We start from the raw sequence: 19,597 nt of genomic DNA on the forward strand, positions 1-19,597 counted from the left end.
AGAAAGCCCTTGAATTATGTTGGTGAGGGCCAATATGGCATTCACAGTGCTCCCCAAGTTATCTCATTTATCTTCGTAAAATCCCTTATGCAAAATACCCACCATACTTCTGGGAGCAACTCCATTTCCCAGAAATTGAGGGACAGAAAGATTGAGATTGGCACAGTCATTCAGTAGTCAGTTAAGAGAGAGTTAGTAAAGTGCTGTGCACACAGTAGGCATTCAATACATGCCATTGATTGAGCTAGGAATGCAACCCTCATCTTTTGCCTCCTTTGTCTAGTGTTTTTTTTCCCCTGACTAGCTGTTTTTCCCACTAGCTGTTTTTTCCCCAAGAAAGTAGAGTGGAAGCACTGAGTGAATTTGGAAACTGCAGCTTTGGACAAGTGGAGATTATTTTTAAATTTAGAACTCTGGTTTTGGAGAACACAATCCTATACCACACAACAAATCTTCACTAGCTGAGATCATGATGTGAATACGCAGTCTCAGGAAAACCTATTTACACTTCTCTCACTCTCACCCTCCCACTGCCTGCAGCTTTTATCACAGACTGGAAAAACTGAACAGCTTGGCAGCTTCCTTGGGGTGGAGAAAGGAGAGGATCTATTTTTAGGAACTGTACTATTTTTAGTAAGCTAATTGGCTTGTTTTCAATACAGATAATGAAAGGCTGGCCCCATCTTTAATGAATTTCCCCCATTTACCAGTTGAGGGCCTTTGGGCTTCTTCAAAATATACTGACTGTACTTGGCCCAAGCCATTGTTGCTTTTGCTTCAGTAAGGGCTGATCACGGTTGCTTGCTTACTTGTTTGTGTTAGGTAATTGCTGGATATATTCAGTTTTTTTACTGTCTGGTTCTTAGCCTATTAATATGGTTTTGACTTTCTGCCCTAGGTCTGTCGGCTGTTAAGAGGGAACAGGTGGGAGATAATGGTGGGAAAATCCCAGGTCTCTTGGGACTAGCTAAGTAAGATCTGGGGATGGGCTAGTTTTTCCTGATGAAAACTGACCAAACACTTACACTATACCTCCTTCTCCTCTTCCTCCTCACCTGCATTTGGGCCTCACCTGCCTCTTCTCATAATCATGCTCCTTTTTCTCTATATAAAACCAACCCTTGGAGGGAAAAAACCCTATCTCAGCCTAACTTCACCTCTGGGGGTTAGTAATGGGATCTCACTGTTGACTCAGTGGCTGACTGAATGAAGATATATTTTTCTGACTGCCTGCGAGGCCTTTTCAAATCTCATTTACTGTCAGCAAGGTGGAGAGTTTTGTCCTCTTTTTTACCTCGGGGACAGGATACAGTGCTGACAGAATCTGTGTCCGCAGCCGGTCTGGTGAGGGTTGTGAAGGACAGAGTGGCAAAAGGTGCATTTGTAACGTTCTTCTAATTGCTCAACAAACTGATATTGCATGTCAGGCTCAAAGTCCAGAGAGATGCAGCTGCTGGAATTCTGGCGGCTGAAGGCTTTGGAGCCACTGGTCAGTTCCTCTGAGCCCATGGAAGCCATGCTGAGAAAAAACAAGCCAACAGCAGGGAAAATAAAAAATATAAAAACAAACTTCAGGTTCTACCTGTGTTTCTGGGCCCTAGTTCAGAGCTCTGAGCGCGGGATAGAGAGTTTTTGTCGTAAACTATCCAACTGACCCAAAGTTTTTCTAGGTCTCCCTAAACCATCCAGGGCTCTTTATAATAAAAAAAATTATAAAGGGCACAAAATGATCCCAAATCACTTTACCATTATGAAATTTGGGATTGACAAATGCTCCATCGAGACTGGAATAGGAGGAAATGGGATTCAACTACAGCAACAGGGATTTTCATTGGTTAAAATAATGTCAGGCCCTTGGCAACAGACAGGACTATGTCTAAAGCTAGAGGTAGGTCTTTAGGGTTTGGAAGAGACTGAGTTGCTGGGAAGAACATCAGACCCTTCCATAACAGTGAGCTGGGAGGGTATCTAACTGTGCCCTGAGAGTGGGACTCCATGACAGTTATAATAATAACTGTAGTATTTGTTAAGCACTTACTATGTGCCAGGCACTGTACTAAAGGCTGGTGTGGTTACAGACAAATCAGGTTGGACACAGTCCCTGTCCCATGTGGGGCTCACTGTCTCAATCCCCATTTTACATATGAGGTAACTGAGGCACAGAGAAGTGAAGTGACTTGCCCAAGGTCACACAGCAGACAAGTGGTGGAACCAGGATTAGAACCCATGAACTTCTGACTCCCAGGACCTTGCTCTATCCACTACACCATGCTGCTTTCCACGGGTATCAGAGCTGTGCCTTCAGCACAGCTGCTCAGATACACCTTAGACTCTATTTCACAAGCAACAGACTTTCCTCTGACTGAGGAATGGCAGGGTTGCCCCCAATCTAAAACAAATGGCATTTAAAGGTTTCCAAGTGGACAGAACTAGGGGGCCAAGTGGGATATCTGCAAATGGGAGAATAACCAAGTATACCAGTCAGCCCTTTTCTAACTGGCTCACTCTTCCTATGAGATTTAGGCCTGCTACTCTGGCACAGACAACCCCGTCTCACCTTTCCAGTCAGACAGATATCTCCCCCCTCCTTCTCTGCTCATCCATTTCCTGCCTCCAAACCTCGGGCAGCCAAGGAACAGCCAACATTCCCCATAAGAGCTCCATGAAACACCCCTAACTTACTATGACTGCCACAGATGCCCCCAGATCCCCTACTTCTGGGGTCATGTACGTGTCTAGATGCACATATGCATAGTCCTACCTAGTGTATCTATTCCTGGGTCTATCCTTGTAGGCATGTTTTTCTGATAGTTTGTCTGCTTTGCCCTGGTACAGGCTGTCCATAATTAAAGGCATTTGGAATTATAATGTATGGCACAACATTTCTAAAGTTACATTCTTTTTCGGTTTTACAATACATTGGTTTCAGTTTTACAATACTAGTCTCTTACTATAACCCAGGCCACACACTTCACTTCTCTAATGCTAACCTCACTGTACCTCAATCTCGTCTATCTTGCTGCCGAACTCTCGCCCACGTCCTGCCTCTAGCCTGGAACGCCCTCCCTCTTCATATCTGACAGACAGTTACTCCCCCCAGCCCTTCAAAGTCCTATTGAAGGCATATCTCCTCTAAGAGGCCGTCCCTGACTAGGCCCTCTTTTCCTTTTCTTGAACTCCCTTCTGCTTAGCCCTGACTTGCTCCCTTTATTCATTCCCCCTCCCGGCCCCACAGCACTTATGTACATATCTTTATTTATTTATATTAATGTCTGTCTTCCCCTCTAGGTTGTAAACTTGTTGTGGGTCAGGAATGTGTCGGTTATACTGTTATATTGTACTCTCCCAAGGACTAAGTACAGTGCTCTGCTCACAGTACTTACTTAGCACTCACTAGATACTACTAGTATTTAGCGCTCACTAAATACTAATGACTGACTCTCTACTGACTGACAACTCGTTTTTGTCATTAACTCAGAGAAGAAGCATGGCCTCGTGGAAAGGCTATGGGCCTGGGACTCAGAAGACGTGGGTTCTAATCCCAGCTCTGGCACATACCTGTTGTGTGACCTTAGACAGTCACTTAACTTCTCTGTGCCTCAATTCCCTAATCTGCAAAGTAGGAATTCAATAGCTGTTCTCCCTCCCACTTAGAATGTGAGTTCCATGTGGGACTTCATTATCATGTATCTACCCCAGTGCTTAGTACAGTGCTTGGCACATACTAAGCACTTAACAGAAACCACAATTAACTCTGGGGAGTAGGTGGTGTGTTGGAAGGGTGGGAAGGGGGGGTTCATGGTAACTGCACGGAAATGGGGAAACCAACTTAAAAACCGCAATGAGAGGAAAGGGACCAGAAAGAGGGTAAAATTTAAAGAGAACAGGGAGTGTGGCTGAAGGGGCCAGCGGGCTGGGGTTAGGAGAAGAGTTACATGAATGTCAGAGTGTTAGAGAGCGTCATTACATCCATTTTACTTCCAGTGAAGGAAAAGCCAGCTGCCCTTTCGTGGAATTTCTCTGATACAAAATAAATATGTTAATTTAGCTGTGTTACTCACCTGGAATCGAGGACTCAATTCTGAGTAATTTCAGTGAAAGTAGGATATCCGACCTTGGTTCAGGAACTCATCCTCCATTTATACCATCATTCCTATGAGAAAATTGGTTCCAATATACGACGCTTCAACTTAAGATGCACTTTCCAGGAACCAATTGTGTTGTAATTCTGAGGTCTGCCCAGAGACTCTGGGTAAGAACTGCTTCTCCTTAATTGGTAACTCTACAAAGCAAATCATGGTGCAGTGCATTAGTACATGGTCAATAGCTGTCTTTTGGTGAACATAAAACAGAGGGTGATAAGGCCACTGTTTTCAAGGCAGAGATTTCCAGAATGCAGATTGAATGCTGACACAGTGTAGTCACATTCTGTAAAAGTTACCCTGCCTAGACTTTTGAGATTTGGTTTGGTCAGCAAGTCTATACTGAGCTCCCATAACACTCTGTTCTCTGTTTGAAGTTATTCCAACGTTACCATGCGTCCCTGCTGCTAGCCCACTTCTTGAAGACAGGTAAGCCTACTGAAAAGGTTCCTTGTCTCCTCTATGCTTCTGGCTCACATTCTTTTAGTGGATCATTTTCCCAGGGCAAGAGTGAGGCACTTTGGGAGTTGAATGAACTTTCTCAGTGCTCCATTTAATACAATAGAAAATATGAGTTTTGTCTTTTCACTCTGAAGCAGGGGTGAGGGGATTGCCAGTAGTCTGGGAGAAGAAGAAAGTACGAGTATGGTATTTTTTGTTATGTTTTCATTTTTTTTCATGGTATTTGTTAAATGCTGAGGTAGATACAAGTGCTGGGGTATTTGTTAAGCGTCAAGCACTGTTTTAAGCGCTGGGACAGATTCAAGTCAATCAGGTGGGACACAGTCTCTTGCTCCACAAGGGGCTCACAGTCCAAGTAGGAGGAGAGCAGGTATTCAATCATTACTTTGCAAATGAGGCAACAGAAACACAGAGAAGTGAAGTGATTTGCCTGAAGTCACACAGCAGGCAATTGGCAGAGCCAGAATTAGAACCAGGTCCTCTTGCTCCCAGGCCCGTGCTCTTTCCACTAGGCCACTCAGCTTCTCAGTGTGTTGCTGGCAGGGGCTTCCTCATTCCAGCCCATCGCTTGCCCCTTTGGCAGGTGATCTGATACCCAGTAGCATTTCGCTTCCTGCCTGAGTGTTTCCAGTCTCAGCCGGGGCCAATCCCTCCCCAGAGCTGATTTTGGAAGGCCCTGCCCAGGTTGGGGATAGGCAACATTTGAATTAAAATAAGTCCTGGCAGCAAAAAGAGGGCTTTAGGAAAGCAGCGTGGCCTAGTGGAAAAAAGCATGAATCTGGGAGTTAGATGACCTGGGTGCAAATTCGGATTCTACCAAATACCTGCCGTATAACCTTGAGCCAGTCACTTAACTTTGCTGTGCCTCACTTAACTTTGCTGTGCCTCACTTCCCTCACCTGCAAAATGGGGATTCAGTACCTGTTTTCCCTCCCCGTTAGACAGTGAGCCCCATGTGGGACTGGATTATCTTGTATCTACTCCAGTGCCTGGCACATAGTGAATGTTAAAAAATCCCACAGTTATTATTATCATTATTATTAAGAGTGCATAGCCTAGAAGTCCATGAACAGGGGAACCAGATGCTTCAGGAAGAGCAAAATGATACTTTGGCTTCTACAACCCAAAGGCTCTAGGGGCAATCATCCCCTTGTAGTCGGCCTCCATGATGAAAGTCATTTCCTAAATATCCCCTCACTAGCCAGTAAAAGCTTTGTCTCTCTCAAAGTGCCAACTCTCCTGCAGAGAGGAACTGTCTCTCCCGGCAGGATCTATTGTGCTCTATGATGACAGTGCAATCATGAGCACAAAAAGGCCTCAAAATAATTATGTTTCTGTAATTGATGAAACCTTTCCAGCCGTTTCCTTCTTACTTTCAGGCAACCCTTACTTAAAGGGAATTAATTAAAGCTCAGTCTTATTAAAAACTTTCCTCTCAATTTGAAATACCATATGTAAAGGAAACGGTACAGTTATTTCCATAATTCGGCTATTTCAGGATTCTTTTGGGAAGGTATGGCAAACTTCAAATATTTGAGTCCTCTTTTCTTCTGTGATGAATTCTGTAGTTTTCCCTAATACATTTTCATCTCAGTAATGAAGTATAAAATATTATGCACCTGTGGTGATGCTTATGAACACAAACCAAATAGGACAAAAAAGATAATTAGATCCCATCTGCTCCAAAACAACTCTACCTGGTTCTACTGGATTCTATTCTGTAGCTTAGCAAACAGTTGCCTCTTTCCACATTTTTTCTGGTTGTTTTTCCAAAGGAATGCTAGCTTCTCTGGGTAAAATTCTATAGCAACTGATTTCCTTGGTGTGATGCGCCACACCTAGACAAAATATTTTTTTGCCATTGTTGTTCGTTTTTGCTAGTGCAATCTAAAACTCGTTGTTTCCTCAGTCCACACACCACTCCTGTTGTGAGTTAGATTACATCTAAAAGTGTGCAATAGGTAGGAGTGTCACTAGTGTATCTAGGTTTAGATTGGCACATGCTACCAAGAAGGGCAAGCCACTCTCAGGCTATCAATCAATCAATCAATCATATTTATTGAGCGCTTACTGTGTGCAGAGCACTGTATTAAGCGCTTGGGAAGTACAAGCTGGCAACATATCATCATCATCATCCTCATCATCAATCGTATTTATTGAGCGCTTACTGTGTGCAGAGCACTGTACTAAGCGCTTGGGAAGTACAAGTTGAAAACATATAGAGACAGTCCCTACCCAACAGTGGGCTCACAGGCTGGGCATGTGAAGTTTTCATCATCTTTGATCTTGTCTAGTGGGTAAGTTGAATGTGTGGTTGCTCTTCTGTCTTCACATGGCTTCTGGTTGGAATGAGCCTCCTGCTAATCAAGGGAGAAAGCTGGCGGGAGATGCAGGACTTTAGGAGCATTGACATTATCTGTGGTGTTACTGAAACAGGTTTTTTTTTTTTAATGGTATTTGTTAAGCGCTTACTATTGTGCCAGGCACTGTTCTAAGCGCTGAGGTAGGTACAGTCCATGTCCCACATGGGGCTCACAGTCTTCATCCTCAATTTACAGATAAGGTAACTGAGGCCCAGAGAAGTCAAGTGATTTGCCCAAGGTCACATGATCCCTGCCCACAAGGAGCTTACAGTCTGTCATTCCAAACCCCCTTCTCCAGGTGCCAACACTATCCCGACCTCCTCCCTGCTCCTTGTCCCAGTCCATCCCTGCCTCAGATTGGGTGGTAGTGACTTCTTGGCAGATGCAGTGTTCCTGGAGTGATGAAATATGGGGTGAACACCATGTGAAGCAGCAGGACAGGGGGCACCTAACCCTGGCATGGGGGCCATATTGGCAGTATCTGAACCACAGGTGATTGTGAATACAAATGATACAATTTCATTCTGCTTTCCTCTAAAGAGAAATGTGATTTCCTCTAAATTTCCTCTAGTTCCTCATTTCTGGTTGTGTCAGGGCAGCCTATATTTCAATGTGGTGCCACTTTCTCAGTAGAGTAAAATGAAATGACCAAAGAGAAGCACTGAGACCTAGTGGAAAGAGCACAAGCCTGGGAGTCTGGGGATCTGGGTTCGAATCCCAGCTCCACCACTTGCATGCTGTGTGACCCTGAGCAAGTCACTTAACCTCTCTGTGCCTCAGTGTCTTCTTCTGAAAAATGAGGATTAAATATCTGTTCTCCCTCCTCCTTAGACCGTGAGCCACATGTGGGACAGGGACTGTGCCTGACCTGAATATCTTTTATTTGGCCCAGTGCTTGGCACGTAGGAAGCATTTAACAAATATCACTCAAAAAAGTTATTCAGAGAAATTTTGATGGATTTAAATGTAATGCTACCATTTGTGTTTTCCATTCAGACATCATTTTAAAGTGGGTTTCTGAAACACTAACAACAAAAGTATCTAAGTGACTAATTTTAGATCATCTTTAACTCAGTCCAAAGGAAACAGATAAAGAACAGGTCACTGATCTCTTCAATTTAAATAGTTCACAGCTTCATGGAATGAGTGTCCTTTGGGAGAGGTTGAGTCTAACCAAAAGATTACTTGGGTTAAGCTTTCCCTTTTGGTGATCAAACTGCAGAAATGAAATGCAGTACTTATATCACTGAGTGACTGTTTTTAAAACATTAGTTAACTTCTGCCACTCTTTCTCCTTTGAGTTTTTTACTAAGCAGTATAATGCTATGAAATATAAATAAATCAATTGACCTGTCACACTACTGGTTTTTTTTCAGGAAGTGAAAGAGGATCAAAAGGCAGGCTACTAACGCCACTTTGAAGCAGTGCAGTATCATCGGACCAAGCAGAAGAGGAGATTGAATGCCAGCGGGATGCCCAAGTAGCTGCTGTGAGATGAGGTGAAATGGGGCAGCTGCAAGCAGCTCAGGCAGAAGCAATGTTTGGGGGATGTACCGAAGCCCAACTTCACATGCTTAAGCATTCAGTACAGTGCTCTGCACCCAGTTAAGTGCTCAAATACCACTGACTAGATGATTGAAGGTTTCAAGAAATGTGGCCTAGCAATGGAACGATGGAAAACAGTGGCACCCTGGGCAAGGCCCCAAATGCAATCTTGGAGTTCCAGGAGCCCAGTAGTGTGCTTACCCTTTTAAGGGTGCCCAAATGGCAGTTCTGGTTACATTCATCCCCAAATCCAAGCTCACCACCTCTAGCTGTGTTCACATCTTGGCTTACCTGGAAATAGCAGATACTTTGGGGAAGGAAGAGGAAAGAAGTAACAGTGTTCAGGTTATTTATAGCACTTCCCCAAGAATGGAAGTAGTGCCATTACTGTGCCAGACTAATGATCAATCGATCAATCAGGGGTATTCATTGAGCACTTATTATGTGCAGTGCACTGTACTGAGCGTTTGGGAGAGTACAGTACAACAGAAAAAGCAAGCGCGGCCCTTGCCCATATTGAATTTACAGTCTAGAGGATCCAACCAATCCAATGTTCTGACTCCATCAATGGAAACAGGATGTTCAGAGAAACACTGTGATCATTACCCTCCTTCACACCATTCTAATGGATGTGGATGGAAAAGCTAACATCCCTTTCTTTTTTCCTATGTCATTAGTTTTTCCTTCACTAACCCATTATGGATCACCTGTCCTCTCCCCTGTGCTGCCTCCTCTTCCCACTGAGAATAATGGAAAATTACATGCTTAAAGCCTCAGGCTCCAAATTTTTCTGGCACAAAAATTTCTCGTTAATAATAATAACAATAATAATAATAATTGTTAAGCACTTACTGTGTGCCTAAGCACTGGGTAGAGTCAAGATAATCAGGTCTGACACAATCCATAATAATAATAATACTGATGGCATTTATTAAGCGCTTACTATGTGCAAAGCACTGTTCTAAGCGCTGATCCATGTCCATGTCCCTAATCCATGTCCCTCCTGGGGCTAAGTGGGAGGGAGAACAGGCATTAAATCCCTATTTTTTACAGATGAGGGAACAGGTAACAGAGAAGTGAAGTGACTTGCCCTAGGTCACACAGCAGGCAAATGGCAGTGCCAGCATTAGAACCCAGGTCTCCTTACTCCCAGTCCTGTGCTCTGTCCGCTAGGCCAACTCTGCTTGCTTCACCTCTTCAATGCCTCTGCTTAACCCTCACTTACCTGAGGTATTCATTTCATCACAAAAAGTAGGGAAAAAATGGGAAATGGAGACAGAAATTAAATGCAAAAACATGTTTTGGCTACGAGTATTATATCTGCAGTATCTTCCTTGGTACTTTGTAAGATCCTTAAATACAGGAACCATGAATTATTTTTCCTTCATAGCTCCCCAAAATGTCCAGTGCAATGCTCTACATACAAAGGAAGCTCAGTAAATGTTTGTAACTGACATTTAAACTGATCAGCACGTTTGTGTAGTGTGTCCGTGTTGATATACAGATTGTAGGAAACGTATTTGAGTCTTGCCAATTTAAAACACTAGTTCTTCTAGGGATGTTTTGTATAATTCCCGCAGCACAGTGTAAGGTACAGTGACGAGCTCCTATAGGCTCCTTGAGGCAGAATTAGCTCTTCTGTTACGGATGCAGTAGATTTTTTCAAAGCTGGAGAAGTGCCAAGAATCAAATCACAAATTAATCCCCAGGGACCTTAGGGAAATCAGTCTTCTTAAACCTCTAGGGCACGCCTTATGTGTCTGCTTCCCTTTACTGATTCTCTTCCCCCCAGCCCCTTCCTCTTCCTCTCCCCTCCCTAGCTAAACACAAGTGATGTAGAGATGGGCACTGATAGATTTGGGGTCCTTTTCCCCCTATATCTTCCCTTTCCCCCTCCCTGAAGAGGGGTAGCTCCTTCCCTCCCACCACTCTAGCAACTGGCAGTTGCCACACCACCAACATGATCGTTCATCCAGTCCCCTGAACTTTACTTTCCCTTGGCACCACAATAAAGAAACTTTGGCATTCAGAGAATGCCACTCGCTACAGTATGGCAGGATCGCCCCTCTCTGCCAGCACTGTCCTGACCTAAAACTCCTCGGGCTGGGGCTGGAAGGACTCCTATAAGTCAGCTCACCTAGTAATTTTCAAACTTTTCAGGTCTACAGATCACTTTGGTAAGGTCAAAAGGTACCTGCCCTTGTGCCACACCTAAATGAACCCCCCTGGCCTGCTCTTAAAGACTTCCAGGGAGGGAAGCCAACCACCACCTATGATTTCTACTACTTAAAACATCCTATTCCAGTGTCTAAAACCCAGTCAGAAAGTTATACCTGTGAACAAACCAAAATTTCCTCCTGCTGTAGCATATTAATTTCCATGTCATTTGTACAATAATTTAGTTTGCTACACTTCTGTCATTCCCAGTGGAGATCCTCTTTTTCCTCCCGAGTAAATGTTGGTGGAAGGTACTGTTTAGCGCAGTTTTGCATCAGATAAGAGAGTCGAAGCCTGAGACCATGAGAATTTGAAATTATTAGGGAGGGGTGGGAAGTGAGGCAACTACTGGGGCATTGACCTTGCCTGAAGCTCATCATCATCATCATCATCAATCGTATTTATTGAGCGCTTACTATGTGCAGAGCACTGTACTAAGCGCTTGGGAAGTACAAATTGGCAACATATAGAGACAGTCCCTACCCAACAGTGGGCTCACAGTCTAAAAGCTCCTTAACAACACGGGGGTGGGGGGGACGGGCCGCGCCCAACCTCCCCGCGGTTGAGACCCTTCATGATCCATGAAGTAGCGTGACCTAATAGAAAGAGCACGGGCCTGGGAGACAGAGGACCTGGGTTCTAATCCCGCCTCCATCGCTTACCCGCTGTGTGACTTTGAGCAAACCTCTGAACTTCTCCGTGCCTCACCTTTTGAGACTATGAGTCCTGTGAAGGGTCTGATTCTCTCGTACCTGCCCCAGCGTTTAGTACAGTCCTTGACACGGAGTAAGCGTTTTGCAAATCCCCCAATTAGTGTTATTCCAGCCCCCAGGGCGCACCTCCCGTCCTCTGGCCCGGGACCCCACCTCGGCCGGCCTCTCTCCCTGAGCCCTCCCTGGTCACCCCTCCCGCCCCCATCTCCGGCCTACGGTTCATCTCCCCCCTTTCTCTTCTTCCCTCATTCATATTTATTGAGCGCTTACTGTGTGCAGAGCACTGTACTAACCGCTTGGGAGGTACAAGTTTGCAACACATAGAGACAGTCCCTACCCAACAGAGGGCTCACCCTCAACCCCCATCCCTTAATTTCCCCAACCGCGATTCCCGGCTCTTTTCCCCCCCTCTCCCCTCCATCTAGGAGCTCCCCCACCTTGCACCTGCCCCCCTCCTTCCTCTCCCTCTCCTCCCCTTCCCCCGCCTTACCTCCTTCCCCTCCCCACAGCACCCGTATATATGTTTGTCCATATTTCTTACTTTATTTATTTTCCTTTCACATATTTATTCTATTTATTTTATTTGGTTTATATGTTTTGTTTTGTTGTCTGTCTCCCCCTTCTAGACTGTGAGCCCGCTGCTGGGGTAGGGACCGCCTCCATATGTTGCCAACTTGGACTTCCCAAGCGCTTAGTCCAGTGCTCTGCACACAGTAAGTGCTCAATCAATCAATCAATCAATCAATCGTATTTATTGAGCGCTGACTGTGTGCAGAGCACTGTACTAAGCGCTTGGGAAGTCCAAGTTGGCAACATATAGAGACAGTCCCTACCCAACTGTGGGCTCACGGTCTAAAAGGGGGAGACAGAGAACAAAACCAAACCTACTAACAAAATAAAATAAATAGAATAGATACGTACAAGTAAAATAAATAGAGTAATAAATATGTACAAACATATATACAGGTGCTGTGGGGAAGGGAAGGGGTAAGATGTGGGGATGGAGAGGGAGACGAGGGGGAGAGGAAGGGGCTCATCATCATCAATCGTATTTATTGAGCGCTTACTGTGTGCAGAGCACTGGACTAAGCGCTGGGGAAGTCCAAGTTGGCAACATCTAGAGACAGTCCCTACCCAACAGCGGGCTCACAGTCTAAAAGGGGGAGTCAGAGAACAAAGCCAAACATACTAACAAAATAAAATAAATAGAATAGATACGTACGAGTAAAATTAATAGAGTAATAAATATGTACAAACATATATACATATATACAGGTGCTGTGGGGAACGGAAGGAGGTAAGATGAGGGGGATGGAGAGGGGTACGAGGGGGAAATGAAGGAAGGGGCTCAGTCTGGGAAGGCCTCCTGGAGGAGGTGGGCTCCCAGTAGGGCCTTGAAGGGAGGAAGAGAGCTAGCGATTGAATGAATGAATCTCTCTATCTCTCTCTCTTTGTCATCATCATCATCATCAATCGTATTTATTGAGCGCTTACTATGTGCAGAGCACTGTACTAGGCGCTTAGGAAGTCCAAATTGGCAACATCTAGAGACGGTCCCTACCCAACAGTGGGCTCACGGTCTAAAAGGGGGAGACAGAGAACAAAACCAAACCTACTAACAAAATAAAATAAATAGAATAGATATGTACAAGTCCCCGGCCCGCTGGGGAGAAAAATCCTTTCGGAGCCGCGGAAAGGCAAAAGTTTCCGCGCCTTTCTCCGAGCGGCATCCTCCCTCCTCTGCGGGGCTCCTGCTGGAAGGGTGGGGGTCGGGAGATTGGGGGGGGGGGGCAATCCTCCTCCGCCACAGGCCCCGGCTCGGGAGGGGAATGGGCAGTAGCGGCGGGGCCCGAAGCCCCCCGCTTTCGGTTTGGGTGGTCGTGGGGGCCGTTGTCACTCACCGGGGACCGGCGCCGGGCTCCGCAATGGGGGGGGTCTGCTCCTTCTCCAGCCCAGCCCGCACCCTCCGCTCCTCTGCCGCCGCTCACCTCCTCACCGGGCCTCGCTCTCGCCTGTCAATCAATCAATCGTATTTATTGAGCGCTTACTGTGTGCACAGCACTGCTCTAAGCGCTTGGGAAGTCCAAGTTGGCAACATCTAGAGACAGCCCCTACCCAACAGTGGGCTCACAGTCTAAAAGTCCTCCCCCCTGGCCCGGAATGCCCTCCCTCCCCACATCCGCCAAGCTAGCTCTCTTCCTCCCTTCAAAGCCCTACTGAGAGCTCACCTCCTCCGGGAGGCCTTCCATAGAGACAGCCCCTACCCAACAGTGGGCTCACAGTCTAAAAGTCCTCCCCCCTGGCCCGGAATGCCCTCCCTCCCGACATCCGCCAAGCTAGCTCTCTTCCTCCCTTCAAAGCCCTACTGAGAGCTCACCTCCTCCGAGAGGCCTTCCATAGAGACAGCCCCTACCCAACAGTGGGCTCACAGTCTAAAAGTCCTCCCCCCTGGCCCGGAATGCCCTCCCTCCCCACATCCGCCAAGCTAGCTCTCTTCCTCCCTTCAAAGCCCTACTGAGAGCTCACCTCCTCCAGGAGGCCTTCCATAGAGACAGCCCCTACCCAACAGTGGGCTCACAGTCTAAAAGTCCTCCCCCCTGGCCCGGAATGCCCTCCCTCCCCACATCCGCCAAGCTAGCTCTCTTCCTCCCTTCAAAGCCCTACTGAGAGCTCACCTCCTCCGGGAGGCCTTCCCACACTGAGACCCCTCATAGTAAGCGCTCAATAAATACGATTGATGATGATGATCACCCCCTTTCTCCTCCCCCATCCTCAGCCTGCAGAGCTGGGTGTTATTGGTCATAAGTCGAAACCCTTGTTACAGCTAGGGGAGGTGGAAAACTGGCCACAGTAAAGGGCAAACCGGCCAGGGTTTACCATAGAATTGTTGGCCCCGAAACAGTTTCCAAAGATAGCAAAGTGTTTCACTTGAGGCAAGAGTCCACCTAAATCATCCCACACACCGACCCTGTTTATATGGAGCACAAGAGTAGGGTATTTTTCTATCTTTTCTGTTAGATTTTCAATCCCCCAGTCTTTAGAAATCAGGAAGTACTCCCAGTTGTCTCACCTAAATTCCTCTTGCAGCACTGCCCCCACGCCATTTCCTCTTTTCCTTTTTCTTTCGGTGGAACTGGAGACCGGTCACAATCTGCTATATAATCATCTATTACATCCCTTTCTCTTCCTACCCTAGACTTCTCATTTTAGAGACATTCATCCCTGTTGCTATGTAAACAAATAAAAAAATAAGCAGCAGCTTCTTAAAAGACAGATTGGATCATTTAAATCTTTTCCCACTTTCCAAAAATGGGGAACAGACTCACTCAAAAGTATTTCTTGAGCGTCTACTGAGTGCCAGGCACTGTATTTAATAGTACAGTTGAGGCAAAAACACATGTTCCGGTTCTAAAAGCAATAAATGGAAGAGACACTAAATGAGGGTATAACAGACAATAGCTCAAATATGTCGGGATGAAAGAGCTGAATAAATAATAGACTATGCAACTTAATATCCGTATGTACCTAAATGCTGAAGACGAGCAGAAAATGAAAACAGATAAATGCTAAGGGTGGTTGTTAGGTTGCATTAACTTGGGATATTGTGAATTAAATGGGGAAGGCTTCCTGGAGGAAGTGGGGTTTCAGCAGGGCTTTAAAGATGGGGAGAACTGTGATTGGTGGGTCTGGCAGGTTAGGTTAAGGGCTCGTTTGTGGATCTCTTCAATCAATCAATCAATTAATCGTATTTATTGAGCACTTACTGTGTGCAGAGCACTGTACTAAGGGCTTGGGAAGTACAAGTTGGCAACATATAGAGTAATAAATATGTACAAACATATATACAGGTGCTGTGGGGAAGGGAAGGAGATAAGATGAGGGGGATGGAGAGGGGGACGAGGGGGAGAGAAATGAGGGGGCTCAGTCTGGGAATCAATCAATCGTATTTATTGAGCACTTACTAAGCGCTTGGGAAGTACAAGTTGGCAACATATAGAGACAGTCCCTACCCAACAGTGGGCTCACAGTCTTCAGAGCCTGAGTATGTGGCCCTTCTTTTCATGGTGCTCCAGTTGCCCTACTGTCCCTGGGTATTAATAGGAAATAAATCAGTGTTCCCAGGCTTAAGATATGGTTCCATTTGTATGGCCAGGGGAACTATGCAAACCCCAGTTCATCAGTGGGATTCAAATGCCAAGAGCGGGCGAGGAAGTAACAGAATTCTCCTTCGGTTTGGAGATGACTCTGCTGACAAAAGGGGAGGAGGGGCTGGCGATTTTTGGTCTGCAGAATCAGAGCAGAGTAGCCAATCATTGATCTAAAAAAGATGCAGTCATTTTAATTAATAGTGATATGTGGCAATTTTTAATATTTTTTTTAATGTGCCAAGCACAGAACTAAGTTCTGAGGTAAGATACAAGATAATCAGGTCCAACCGTCCCTGTGCATCATGGAGATCACAGTCTAAGTAGTTATATCAATTCCTGCTCTTAAGTTGATATAACTCTATAACACTCCACAGAACTCTGAAAAAAATAGCAGCTCCAGGAAGATATTGCCTACATCTGACAAATTGGCAACTGAGGCTAATACAGTGCTTAGTATAGCGTCTGGCACATAGTAAGCGCTTAAATCCCCAACTAGTGGATAGAGCATGGTCCTGGGAGTCAGAAGGATTGGGGTTCTAATCCCAAATCCGCCACTTGTCTGCTGTGTGATCTTAGGCAAGTCACTTAATTTCTCCGTGCCTCAATTCCCCCATCTGTAAAATGGGGTTTAAGACTGAGTCCTATATGGGACAGGGACGGTGTCCAACTCTATTATCTTGTATCTACACCAGCACTTAGAGCTTAACAAATGTCACAATTATTATTATTATTAATAATAATAACGACAATAATAATAAAAGCAACCCCCCCCCCCCCCCCCCCCAAACTGAGATGGTTTCCCAGTGGTCCAGATTTGGGGGCAAGAGCGCCACCTCCTGAATCTGGAGACCACTACAACATTCTATGTTCCAAGAGGTCCAATTTTATGTTGTGGGCAGGGCATGTCCCTGACTGTGACTGCTAAAGAATCGTTCTCTTGAGAGCACAAAAATGTCTTGCAAAGTAACTTTTGCAATGAACTAACTGCCGTACCAGTGCCAAATCATAAGAGTTGGGGAGGAAAAGAAGACAAGGAAAGCCAGGAGAAACAAGTGATTTCCCACGCAGACAACAGGTGGAAAGTCTAAGTGGGTCTGGTGCTGCAGGTAGCCAGAAAGGCCCAGGGGATGCCTCTCCCCAATCTAATTCTCCAGCCTAGTCCGTTCTGCTTCTCCCCGACCTTTTCATCATGTGCTCTTATACTACTATCACCCCCAAATTCAACCTCATTGCACCGCAGGAACCTCCCTAGCTGGGAAGAGCCGAGATGACGTGGGTTTGACAGACGGATGCAGAGCACAAATGGCTTCCATCTCTGCAGCTAACTCTAGCAATTTTAAACTAATCCATATTAACCCTTGCTGACTGTGTGCAGGTGTGTGTATATGTGTGTGTATGTAGATATTTATAGATGTATATTTAATACACATATATGTTCGTTGTGGGCAAAGAATGTGTCCGTTGTACTCTCCCAAGCACTTAGTGTCTCCCCCTTCTAGACTGTGAGCCCATTGTTGGGTAGGGACCGTCTCTATATGTTGCCAACTTGTACTTCCCAAGCACTTAGTACAGTGCTCTGCACACAGTAAGCGCTCAATAAACACGACTGAATGAATGAATGAATGTCCCCGTTAATTGTTGTGTTGTAGTTTCCCAAGCGCTCAGTACAGTGCTCTGCACACAGTAAGCACTCAGTAAATACGATTGAATGAATGAATGAATGAACGTAATCTGTAAACTTTTAGAAGAAGCTAAACCAGCTGCGGGGCGAGGGGAGGAGAGTTGGCCAATGTTTCTGGAAGTGGGCAAAAGGTGGCAGGGTGGGCTGCAGCCTCAGCACCATGTTCAGAGCGTCTTTCTCTTTAGGAGCACCTGGGGCCTCTGCTCCTGGGGAAATGAACACAAGCAGGGGCCCAGCCAATGCTCTCAACCCACAGTAGGCAGGCTGGAGCCTGGGTCAGCTGGCATTCGACCCTGTAGGACAGGGGTGGGAGTTTTGGGGGCCAAAACAAAGATGGTCTAAGAAAGGAAATATTGCATTGGCGCACAGTTGTGCTGTTTCAACAACCCCCACCTCCCAACCAGAACACATATCACCAACTCACCCAGGACCACCAAACATAGACTTATTCCACCAGGAAGGTGGGGAAGACAGACAGGGAGAATCCCCTTTCCAGGGGCTCTGTCATTTGTAGGGTGGGATGGAGAATGGAAATTTGGGGGTCCTGGGTGATCGCCCACTTCACCTCCCTTTTCCCCTCACTCTTACATCAGGAGGTCAGTCTCCTAGGCTGAGGTATGTGGATAGAGGAGTGTAAATAAAACCTGACATCCTTTTCACCCCCAAGTGCTGTTCAAAGGGCCCTGTTCTCTGAGACAAAAACGATTAGGAATCTTACCTTTTCTCCCGTGTCTCCAGTTTGTCAGCCAGACTCAGAACCAGAAGTCAACAGATCCAGTCATCATCATCATCGTCAAGCAGGATTTCTTCTAGGCTGAGGTATGTGGATAGAGGAGTTTAAATAAAACCTGACATCCTTTTCACCCCCAAGTGCTGTTCAAAGGGCCCTCAGCCCTGTTCTCTGAGACAAAAATGATTAGGAATCTTACCTTTTCTCCCGTGTCTCCAGTTTGTCAGCCAGACTCAGAACCAGAAGTCAACAGATCCAGTCATCATCATCATCGTCAAGCAGGATTTCTTCAGCCCTCATTTGTTCATGGGGCCGGGCATCATAAGAAGCAAGATAAACAGGTTCATTCCTAGCTCTCTACGAGTTTTCAGCCTAAAATATTTGTTCTTTGTGATGCTGTGTTTCTTTTAAAAATATGCCTCTCATTCCAAGAATAGAATTCTTATTTTGTCTAGTCCAATATTATTGGCTAGTTCTCAGGGTGCACGAATGCACAGAACCATCATACAGCACTGTTCAAATCTCCATGGATATGTTCCTTCCTGGCTGCTCCATCCTACTTTGATGGCTGATGACTCACCCTTTTGAGTAGCGAGGGTTTTATCTACAAAGCGGCCTACACTTTGGAGGTCTGGGATTTTCAGGAGAGAGGGGAAATGAAGAAGAAATACAAAATTGAAATGCTTAAAAGGGGCCTGTCCACTTCGGCAGCTTCTTTAATGAAATTCACCCATAGCCATCATTGCCAATGGTAGGAAAAAACCGTCCTTTTAAACATTTGCGTCAGTGAAGCACTTAAATATGAATTTTTCATTTTTAGATACATTTAGATACAAGCCAAGTTTTTAAACAGTGCGATTTCATTTTATTAGAATCAGCAAGACTGTACTTAGATTGTTAATCACAATTACTGTTTTCTGAGCACTTTCTCTTTCAAAGTGATTTCATTCATTCAATCATATTTATTGAGCATTTACTGTGTGCAGAGCACTGTACTAAGCTCTTGGGAGAGTATAATATAAAAGTAAACAGACACATTCTCTCATTCTCTGCCCACAATGTTCTGGTCCATAGAGTTACTCTAAGTCCCAGGTCCAGTTCTGTTTTACTGCAGATGGTGCAGAGGCACAGAGGAGGGAGAATGATGCTGTGATGGACTAGGTAATGTCTCTGCTGGGGTTTGAACTCCAGATTTGTATTGGGCCTTTCCACCAAATGCCCCCAAAGCCATCTTTTGATTATGCATTTTGTGGATTAACTGGGGCAGGTATTTCCATGCTTCTATTAATGGGGAGCCTAGGCTTCCTGCTCTCTTGAACTTTTCCCAAGCTGGCATCCACTGGCCACAGAGGGGTCACAGTAGTCTTCCCATCCTAGTGGGCAAACAGAACAGATTTAAATTAGATAGAAAGAGGTTGCCCTGCTTCTGAGGATCTTCAAATACTGGAATGTTTGAGGGAGATTGTAAAATTTTAGAGAGAACGGTAGCTCTCCAAGCTCCAATGACCTAGGGCCCAATCACTGTCATCTCCTCACACGGACCTGGGGCGGGGGGTTGGAAAGGTGGGGGACAGATGTTGCTTTCTGCAAATCTAA

The 19,597-nt window shown here is 45.6% G+C and overlaps 1 protein-coding gene and 1 long non-coding RNA gene across 2 annotated transcripts in view; both read right to left on the reverse strand.

Moving 5' to 3' along the window:
• TRAF5 (TNF receptor associated factor 5) overlaps nucleotides 1–13,424 on the reverse strand; it is a 26,261-nt gene extending 12,837 nt beyond the window's left edge. Inside the window, exons 1-3 of the mRNA XM_038761468.1 lie at nucleotides 13,344–13,424; nucleotides 4,062–4,282; nucleotides 1,295–1,519 (exon numbers count right to left, since the gene is read on the reverse strand). Of these exons, the coding sequence (XP_038617396.1) occupies nucleotides 1,295–1,518 (224 nt within the window). The 5' untranslated portion in view covers nucleotide 1,519; nucleotides 4,062–4,282; nucleotides 13,344–13,424. The remainder of the gene's footprint in view (nucleotides 1–1,294; nucleotides 1,520–4,061; nucleotides 4,283–13,343) is intronic.
• Nucleotides 13,422–18,304, reverse strand: LOC119941026. Its single transcript, XR_005455076.1, has 3 exons — nucleotides 18,201–18,304; nucleotides 17,990–18,085; nucleotides 13,422–13,454 (listed from the first exon to the last, which is right to left on the reverse strand). It is a non-coding gene; the product is annotated as an uncharacterized LOC119941026 (long non-coding RNA).
• Nucleotides 18,305–19,597: the final 1,293 nt, after the last annotated feature.

The sequence above is a fragment of the Tachyglossus aculeatus genome, chromosome 19 (genome assembly GCF_015852505.1).
Source record: "Tachyglossus aculeatus isolate mTacAcu1 chromosome 19, mTacAcu1.pri, whole genome shotgun sequence".
NCBI lineage: Eukaryota > Metazoa > Chordata > Mammalia > Monotremata > Tachyglossidae > Tachyglossus > Tachyglossus aculeatus.